At 29.8% G+C, this 10,627-nt stretch overlaps 1 protein-coding gene across 4 annotated transcripts; it reads right to left on the reverse strand.

The window, feature by feature from the left end:
• Positions 1–4,749: 4,749 nt before the first annotated feature.
• Positions 4,750–10,380, reverse strand: LOC149175587 (fatty acyl-CoA reductase 2, chloroplastic-like). 4 transcript variants are annotated; one of them, XM_089422893.1, is made up of 11 exons: positions 9,646–10,380; positions 9,452–9,555; positions 8,957–9,156; positions 8,669–8,769; positions 8,346–8,574; positions 6,308–6,469; positions 6,139–6,220; positions 5,641–5,736; positions 5,467–5,499; positions 5,127–5,221; positions 4,750–5,023 (listed from the first exon to the last, which is right to left on the reverse strand). In XM_089422893.1, exons 1-11 carry the CDS (start codon positions 10,040–10,042, stop codon positions 4,840–4,842), a joined length of 1,683 nt encoding a protein of 560 aa, XP_089279019.1. In that variant the 5' UTR covers positions 10,043–10,380; the 3' UTR covers positions 4,750–4,839. The 4 variants fall into 4 exon arrangements, with proteins under 4 accessions (XP_089279019.1, XP_089279020.1, XP_089279018.1 ...); XM_089422892.1 differs by having other exon boundaries at positions 4,752–5,023; positions 5,467–5,736; positions 9,646–9,995; positions 10,085–10,378; XM_089422894.1 differs by lacking the exon at positions 5,467–5,499.
• Between the last annotated feature and the right edge of the window lie 247 nt (positions 10,381–10,627).

The raw sequence follows: 10,627 nt of genomic DNA on the forward strand, positions 1-10,627 counted from the left end.
ATATTTCCGGGTTAGATCTACAACAAATGAGCCTAGATTTGTTGATTCTATTGTTGGGGCATATAATCAGATATGACAATTTCTAGCCACCGAAGAATTAGTAGTTGAGCATTGGATCTTGGTTTTGCAGAGATTCTTCAGGAATATTCAGAGGATAAAAGTGAGTGCGTTAAAAGGGAGTAATCTAAGATGGAATGTTTTTTGACAGGAGCTAATGGAAGAGGACCCCTATTGTTATCAAAATGATATGCAAGATCTCTAGCCCAGGTTGGATTGGACTCAGATTTAATTTTCCTCTTGTTTTGCTTTTGACCTATCAGTATCAATACCCATATCATTTTACTGAAAAACTTTGGGAAATGGAGTTGGTCCTTTCCCAAGGTTATAAGGGTAGGGTAGAGGATATTGCAGAATCCTATGATCTTTCAGAACTACACTCTCAACATGTTAGGAACCAAGAAAAGGTGTCTGCAGAAGGACATGCATATGCTTATGTTGGGGGGAGATGTTGGGCCTAGGAATTTTTACCTCTTTCCATTCACTTTCCTACTTCTTTTTCTCCCTTTTTGACCAACAAGGCCATGTTTTATCACTGTAATAATCGTTATTCACCTAAGTCTATTCTTTTCTATATGCCACTTTATTAGTCTAATTTTGTTTGTAATTTGGCATAAGAAGTTTTTTCCTAGGCCATTTCTATTTTAAAATTGACAAATGGGTTGTTTCAGGTTTAAGTGGTTTGTTGAAGTTGTTGTTACAGGATTATACTTCCAGTTTCTTCATCAAAATTTGGACAAGGCTCCAAGAAATGTTGTTGATACACAAACATATTCCCTTGGGCATGATTTCCTTCCTTAATTAGCCACATGGAATGAATCGTGGAGCACATCAAGTCAAAGCTAATTCAACCACCAGGACATATTCATGGAGCATACAAATCACTTAGTTAAGTTTTTCTACAAATTCATTGTAATTGAAGGAAATTGTTACATCTTTACCCCTATCATGGAAATTGTATTCTTATTTTGAGATTACATGAGAATCGAAATATTGTCATGATGATCTTCCTGTTGTATTTGAAAAGTATAAAGAATTGAGATTTGTGCCCGAGGGGGAGCAAAGAGAGAGAATTAGATAGATAAGATTGGGAGAAAGTAGAAAGCACCAAGCATTGTAATCTTAATGTTTTGTTAATGTGAATCTCAACCTTGTGGCATCATGTCTTTCTCTGAGTAGTTTGTGTGTTATTTAGTGAACCAACCCCTCCTAAGGAGGAAGGGCCCTCCTTCTTAGCAAGGATCATTGGTTAAGTAGGATACAATAATTATTTGTATTAATTCGTCTCATTTATGTGATTATTATTACTTTCAATTTTATTTATGAGTTATTGGTTGAAGAAAGTTTTTGAATGGTGTGACAACATAAGTCCCAGACTGGTCCCTCTTATTAATGTAGCAACAAGTTATTTACTTTTCTGTTACATATTGGATTGCGCTTTCTTTGAACATATTTGTTCACAATGTGATTGAGTAATCAATGGTTTGTACAAGTGTTGTTTATGAATGAGAGTGGTTGTGTAAGAGAGTGATTTATTCTGCAATTGTGTGACTCTTTTCTGTTTGTATTGAAGAGTGTAGCAGCTTGAACGTTTGTTGTGTGAGTTTGCAACAACCTTGGTTTGAGATTCATTATTCTAGTTATAGTTTGCCCTTGCATAGACTTTGCACAATAGTCTTATAAAAACCATGCCTACCCAAATTGACAACTAATGCAAGAGTGAATCTGTTGCTCTGATTTAAAAGAACAATTATTTCGCCCAACAATTATGTATGTGGGTTCTCAAAGAAATTAAACTTGAATCAATATAAGTATGAGAGTGAAGTGATTTTAGGTTTTGGTTTTAAGTGGAATCCATAGTAATCAAGTATCTTGCAATACAATGAGGTAAAATACAATTTCAAAATAAAATACTATGTGATAAGGCAAAGATTTCCCCTTCCCTCATAAAATGAGTTAGTTTTAGTTTTATTTCTTTTTAAACCAAATTAAAAATAAAAAATAAAAAATGCTTTTACATTCTTACTTGGAATGCCTGGAAGATGAAATTTGTAGAGTTATCCAACAATTTTCTTAGTCTCCCATAAAAAAATCTCCTCAATTTTCTCAATTTTGTTTAAATATTTAGACTAACATGAACATGCACATGTTCCTAACAACACATGGGAATTTTAAAAATATGCTTGTGTGATCTCAGAAACGTGCGTGTGCTCCTACGCCTTGCCTTGCTAGCAATGAATTGGCCTTTGATGTAGTGGTTCGAGGGTTTCCAAATATGAATGCTCATGAACACGTGTTTACTCAAGAATGTGCACATCTTCTCACATGAGTGTGTGTTAGTAATGGCATTGTTACCACCTTTGAGGGCATGATGGTCTTGCTAACCCCTTTAACATGCATGTTTAATAAGCATCTTGAATTTAATTATAAAACATTAAATTTAAATTACATAAACCAAGAAAGCCCCTTTTTTTTTTAAAGCCATCATGATATTCCTAACCTGTTTAACAAGCATATAAACAATAAGCACAGAAAAACAGAATCATATTTAATAAACATCTTTAACCGTAAAGTAACATAAAACCATTTTAAATAACTTACTACCACCTTATTTACATTTAAAGATCTTTTAAATAAAATAAATAAATTAATAAAATAGATCTAATTATTTAAATTTCAAACACATAATTATTTTTAAAAATTTGTTTTTATTCGTATATCTAATTTTTTTTTTATAACAAATATTATAAATTTCACATTATTTTTTTCAATAATATGTAATTTTTTAAATTATTTTAAAAATAAATAATATAATACACTTTTACCCCAATTTTAACGTAATTTATATATTTTTTATTTAAAATAAATAAATCATTTAAAACCTTAAAATGTTTAACTTGCACTTATATTATAATCTCTAAAAGCCAAAAACAGGAGGGAAAAAACATTAAAAAAAATGTATAAGCTGATATTACCTTTTAAATTTCAGCATCTTTGTTTAAACAAAATAGTATAATTTAATTTTAAAAATTCTTTCCACCTCTGTATACAAATACATATATGAGATTGTAAAAAATACATATATCTAATCAGTTTGAGGGAGATTGAAGCAAATGGTGTTATTTTATATAAGATAAAGTTAATAATATAATAATAATAACATTGATACTATAATAATAATAAGATTTATATCAAAAATTAAAATTAATTTAATATTAATTATAAATAAAAAATTTAATATTCATTTTAAATGAATTTTTATATAGAAATAAAGTAATTTTAAACGTAAAGGAAAATAATTTTATTAATAATTATATTTTTAATATAAAAAAAATGTAATTATATTATTTGAAATTACAATTTGGAGATATACTATTTTTCTTATACTCGAGATAAAATTAATCAAAGTAGTGTATTTTTTAACTAAATAAAAATATTTTAATTTTAGTATTAAATAAAATATTTGAACATTATTGTGAATAGGATAAATTAGGGGAATTTGATCACATAACCTTACATAACGCTTTATAACATGATCATTTACAATTGAGATGGAACTCTTTCTCTCCATATATATATATATATATATAAAATATTAAAAATAGTTTTATTTTAGCCATAAATAAAATATTTCAAGTCTCACTTAGGTTTAAGTTACATTCTTACCATCCACTTAATAAATATTGATAATTAAATTAAAATTCTTGAAGCTTTATTCCAAAATAAGCAAGTAGCTCACCACAATAATTTCATAACAACTTTATATATAAAGCTTAAAAAAATAATATATAAAGAAAAGATTAAAATAAAAAATTTCTTATTCTTATTTCTTACTCGTGTAATTCAATTCATTCTCACTATGGAGTTGGTATAATCCATTTAAAAACTATTAATAATGAAAATATACTTTTAATTTCTACCAAAAGTAAAATATTTCAATATCAACTATAAAGAAAGATATATTTCAATATTTGTTATCAAGTAAAATAATTTTTGTTACATGGATATATGGGTTTTACTAGTTAGGATGAGTATGAGGGGGATAGTGTGGACCGTAAATAAAATATTTCGGTATATACATGGAATCAACACAACTAAACTGAGCATAGATTGGGCCAGCTTTAATGTTGGATGGAAGAACCCTCTGCCCAATAACTAGATGACTACAAAGCTTAATTGAGTTTAGAGGTCTCTTGGTATAGTTTAATTGAGCTAAAAAGTGACATCCTCAATCCTTCCCCATGAAATTTGAAGATTTTATTTATATGTTACTCAAAATGAAATTCTCTTAACCTGCTATTTATCTATTTATCAAATATAGTTAGTTCTCTTTTATCTATTTATCAAATATAGTTAGTTCTCTTTTACACTTAATAGATATATGAAATAAAAATATATCTACATATTATAAAATCTTTTATTTCCATCCATTTAAAATAAATAAAAAATATAACAATAAAATTGAACAAATAGTACATTAAAAATGTAACCAACTTCAATATATCAAATATAGGAAAAATATTTGTAACATCATTTAAGGAACTTCCAATATCGTTGATGGGATAAACACATGTGGCATATCCATCATCGTATTCGTTTAGATCGGTTTGCTGAATGCAATCTGGTTTACAATTACTCGGTTGTCGAAATATAGAATCTCATATAATTATTTTCCGTCAAAGTATAACAAAAGCTGGAAATTCTTTTAATTATTTTCGTTAAATACATTGAGTATCTTATTATTTTTATATTACATTGACATTCCGCTTAAAATTTAGCGCTTTAATAGATTTTTGTGAGGCTGCTTCCTGTACCGCGCCCTTTTAAGACATATTCACGAAATCCGGGAATATGAATATTTGCGATGTAATTTTTCCACACGATATTCTTAACATCAAATCCGAAATTCTCTCGTTCATCTCGAGAGAGCTCTTGAAACAGTTTTTCAGAATTGGAGATATCGAATCTGCACAAATATATTAAATAAATTATTAACGTATGCTGGGTGATTACCAATTAAATTTTTTAAAACAAAAATTTGTATTTCATCTTCATTCCACATAATTCACCTTCCTTCGTAGAATGAATATGGCTCGTAGATCTTGGCCAGGTGCTTCAATCGCTGTAACATATATTTTGTAGATGAACTAGATAACCCGGCTATCTGCAAGATGACTATCAGTTTGCAATGATTCATTTCATGCAGTTTAATTTATTTTGGTGGATCGATAATTTTTTTGATTAACTAGTTTACTTTTTGAACTTAGATCCTATTAAAAATAAAATTTATAGTCTTTTCAAATTCCACTCATATTCATCAAATTTAAAAAATATTCCAAAGTATATTCCAAAATACATAATTAAATTACTAGAGACTAGTAAGAAACACAAAGTATCGTTACAACTTACGTTCTTTAGTGAACTAACAGTTGTGTCCAGAGCCTGTCCATAATTCTCCATAGTATTAACGCAGGTCAATGGCTTCAGCAATTTTACTGGGTTTCCTTTGCGATCAATGTATGGATTACATTTAAAATGTTCAAATATTATTTTCAAAAATTCTCGAATGGTTAGGGGATTTACCACGGAAGAAGCAACATGATAAACCTTTACCCCACGGTTTCCTGCTTGTTTGGCCATGGCTGCTAAAGTTGCATTCACAACCATGTCTACAGGTATCTGCAATTTGAATTCAACCAAAACAAATAACACATTTAAGAGAAAAAAAATGTTTAGAATTTGAATTCAACCAAAACAAATAACACATTTAAGAGAAAAAAATGTTTAGATAATGGTATTTTTGGATCAATCACATTATATTTTTGAGCAGAGGTTTTAAATTATTTGTTGAGGGAAGACTTGATTTAGCCAGAGAAGTAAATAGTGCACAGAAACTTCAGGAAAATCAAATTAATTTTATTTAAATAATGAAATAAAAATTTGGAACCATTCACTTTCATTTTCAAAATATAATAAAAAACCTAATCTAACATTTTTTTATTATTATTAAATAGTATGGAAATACTCCAGACAAATTTAAAATTAATAAAAAAATATTTTTCAATGTTAAGAGGTGCTCACCAGATCGAGCACAGCATCTGGATCTGCGAAAAAGCAAGATAGTTGACCTTTACCATAGTGCATAACGATTGGATCAATCATTCTGCAGGTAAGTGGAATAGTTGATTTAGCTGTTGTTATGATGTAATATATTAATATTGTGTGAGAATGGGCCAATAATGATACTTACCTCTGGCCTTCTATCCATCCAGGAAAAGGTTGAGTGTATGTGCTTTCAACAATACTGGGACGAACAATAACTACGGGTAAATCTTTGGTGTGATTACATATTACCATCTCCGCCATTGCTTTGCTGAACGCGTAAGTATCCTGCCATCCGAATGCTTTTGCTCTGAAAAATAGCGTTTCAATCACTTTTGATTAGGAATTTGACTATAAGCTTATCTTCTATTATTATTATTTTAGTAATTAATTTAAATTCTTAAATTTTCATTAAAAATACAGAAAAAGATATGGATTTTTTTACATGAACTCAGTCATTACAAAAGTATATGAAAGATGGGAATTAAAATTACGTAATTTTCTCATAAAAACATGATATCGATTAAATTTAATAAAAATTAAAATGTGATAATAAAATAGTAAGTGAAATTAATTCAATTTACTGTAGTGTAATTTTATTTAAATTAACAAAATTATAAATATTTTTTAATAAAAAAATCATAATATTATATTATATCATATTAAAAAAAATTTAAATAAATTTTTTTAATTTAAATCTAATTAATATCTAAAAACATAAATCATTTATATTTTATTTTATAAATTAAAACAATGATTATTTATATGTGTATCGGTAAATAAACAATTATATTAAAATTTATATATATAATTAAAGTTATGCATATCATATTAAAAAATTAATTTTTTTTTTTTCAAAATAATATATATATATATTTGGGAAAGAGTAATTGGTAATCTAAGTAATGTGAAATTAAAGTTCTTTGTAACTTGGTATAGGTTGTAAACTTCTAGAGCTTTACTAGACTAGAAGTTAATTGTGAGGGCTTTAACCTCCAACCCAACCAACATTGTTTCTAGATCACGATAAATGCCCATTTACCCCATATTGAGGGACACCATGAGCTTGACATCAATCTTTAGGATTCCCAAACTTTTAAAATCCAACCTTGGCAAAGTCTCTCGCTGAATGATGTAAGCACAAGTCTCCTATTTTATGTTTTTGGTTAGGAAACTTTCTTTTATTTTCATAGATAAACTACAATTATGGATGGCCAAATCCACCCCATGGATTATGCCATATTGCAAAGGAAAGGTATTGAGCTTTGTACACTATGATATAATGTAAGGTAGTTAATTAATAAAAAAAACCATATATATTATCAATAAGTATTTTTCTATATGATGATGATGATGATTAACATCCAGCTAGATCAATGAGTTTTGCACATTTAACAAGTCAAAGAGTGTGGCAAATGTTGGATTAACAATTATCGAAAGGAATGTTCTCAAAAGAAAAATAATATCTCAATTTTTGCACTCAAAGAAAGCTTCACACTTAACATATTTGATCTCTCTTGAGATTTAGTATATCAAAAATTTAAATAGACCTATACTAAAATAATTAAAAAATGTTTAAATACAATTAAATTTTTTTTGGAAGGGAAATCTAGACATACACTTCTTGAAATTTAGTATGTACAAAATTTAAATAGACATATGCTAAAATAAATAAAAAATATTAATTACAATTATTATTTTTTTCTAAGGGAAATCTAGATATATCTAGATATATTCAACTGAAGGGATGACATCCCGACGAAATTAATTAGACCCTATCCCCAAAGGCCTCCATGAGAATTGACCCATGACCTTCCAATAACCAAGTGCTTTAGCAACTGGACCTCAAATACCCTTACCCATAAAAATGGAAAAAAACTTAACCCATAAACTCAAACTAACCTATAGCCTCAAACTAGACCATAACCTCAAACTAGACCATAACCTCAAACTACAATTATTTAAATAAAACTAATATATATATATATATAAAATATGTTAATTTTCAAAAAATAATATGTTCATACCTCTTTTCAAAAACCTATCGATAACTATTAATATTTAATACGGAAAAACAATAAATTTTATTCTATTTCAAAAAACAGTAATATAGATTTTTTGAAAAAAAAAAAAAAAAAAACATTTTCATCGAAAAGGAAGATTAACAACTATCTTCATAACATCACCTTTCCATTCCTAAATCCTTCATCCTTTGAGCGATTTTCGCTTTCTTCAACTTGCAGCTTTGGAGATTTGAAAATTCATTCTCAAAATCTTCGAGAGCTTTGTTTGCTAAATGAAATTCTCCCTGGACGTCCAGAGGTGGAACAGAGGCTGATTTCTCCCTGGCTATACTGTACCCCACCTCAAAAGGCTCCTCCAATGATCGACCTTCTCTCTGCCCGTTGACATATGCTGTAATGAAATGAAGCATGATCAGAAATAAGCCCGACCGATGATGAGATCGACGAGTTACTATCAGAAACCGCGAGTGAGATCGATGGGTTACCGGTAGAGATGTGCAAGAAAAGTTGGGATTTCTCGCAGCATTTGCCAAACTCCAGAAGGCGAATAATTGCTTTTGTGTTCGTTTCCAAGGCCACATCATATCTGTATGATTTTAATTGTATCTACGGTGAGCAGTTTGGACATAACATGAAAATGTACAGCCAAAAGAATCATAATTCTTTGGATTCTCGCTTTCACTGAAACTTTTTGTATAATATGAAAATCTAACATAGAATTTTGTTAGAAGAAAATGGTTACGTATAGCTGTTTTATATATATATATATATACCTTTCATCAAATGTTGTAGTGGCCGCCGAGCTGACAATAATGTCCACCTCCCTTGTGAGCACATCGACCATATCTTTTTCAATTCCCAGATTTTCTTTCGTCATATCGCCCGCGACAGGGACCAGTTTTTTCAGCAAGAAATCTTGGAATCCATTGCCATGAATTTCACGCAACCCATTAAATAAGTCGGTGTTCAGAACCTACTTTTCACATATCATTAGGGGTGAACTCAGCATTCTGCATTATCAACATGTCAAAATAAATTGCTCTGCAAAATAAATAAATAGATTGGGAAACCTACTATCTCATGTAATTATTATTTTTTTCGTTTTTTTTCTTTTTGTGAATTGGTAGAAGGATAATTTGCTTGAATGCTTTCTGGCATCTAATTTTGTTTATCATGTTAGATAAAATTACGGCATCTAATTTTTTTTAAATTACTGCATCTAATTTTGTTTCTCAAAAAATTATACTGACAAAAAGTACTTGTCATACTTCATTCATCAATCTATTTAACGCAGAGTTGGACTCGTCAGCCCTGATTATCAAAAACATCTTTCCCACATCTGGTTGCATCCTCAGAATTTTTTCTATCAACACTGCACATATAAAGAAACGACCGTGATCAAGGTTAAATCTAGCAAGTATATAACTGAGAATAATTAATAAGTTGAGGAGGTGCCCCATACCTTTGGCCAGAAAACCCGTGGCACCTGTGATGAGCAAGTTCTTCTCCCTCAGAAAATCTACAATTCCAAGACCCATACCCATGCATGGAGCTCTATCAGTGCGCTCAATATCCTTCCCAGCAACTGTGGCCTCCCGTAATACACATCTTTCGTTCAATAAAGTGCCTTTTGAGGTACACGCTTCATGTTTTCCCCTCTTCAATGCTAACCCATATGTTTCTGGTCCTGAGCCGCAGAATCGATTAAGTGTTCTCGATATATTACTTCCCATTTGATTTATTAGTGCGGAGCTGGGCCGCAGAATGGTCCTGTCGACTGGAGGGAGCAGTTCTGATTTCTTATGCAAATAACTAGGAGACAAAAAGTCTGAACTTAGAAATGTTTGTGATAAACCCATTATAGACCCACACAATTTTACAGAAAAATTAATTCACACAACCTTAAAAAAAGGCTGAAACTGTGTTGTTTTCCGAGACATCCTCTGACCTATCTGTTATATATATAGACTTCGTCCACGGCAAATTGCGGAGTGACCACGTTATCAACTCACAGAACGCGGGTATAACTACGAGCAATGAATGAATGCGGAGTGACCACGTTATCAACTCACAGAACGCAGGTATAACTACGAGCAATGGATGAATGTATACTTTAAAGAAAAGTTATAAAAATACAGCCAACCGCAATACCAACAACAACAATAATAACCAGCACAATCACATAATTACGGATAATTACTTACAATTGCAACGAATCATTGGTTCAATACGTTTACCTAATACGATTGATATACATTAGATTAGTCATTTTCCATATTGTTTCATAGTACGATTGCATAATTAAAGATGATTGATATACATTGGATTAGCCATTTTCTACATTTCAATTTTATAGTAGTCTTTAGTTTTCAAAATTGATTTTTCTTACCTATAACATACATTAATAACATGATAATAGGTAACGCACCCCTATAATCAAAATC

Source organism: Pinus tabuliformis, chromosome 4_1 (assembly GCF_031772625.1).
Source record: "Pinus tabuliformis cultivar Carrire ecotype Pingquan chromosome 4_1, CPIR1, whole genome shotgun sequence".
NCBI lineage: Eukaryota > Viridiplantae > Streptophyta > Pinopsida > Pinales > Pinaceae > Pinus > Pinus tabuliformis.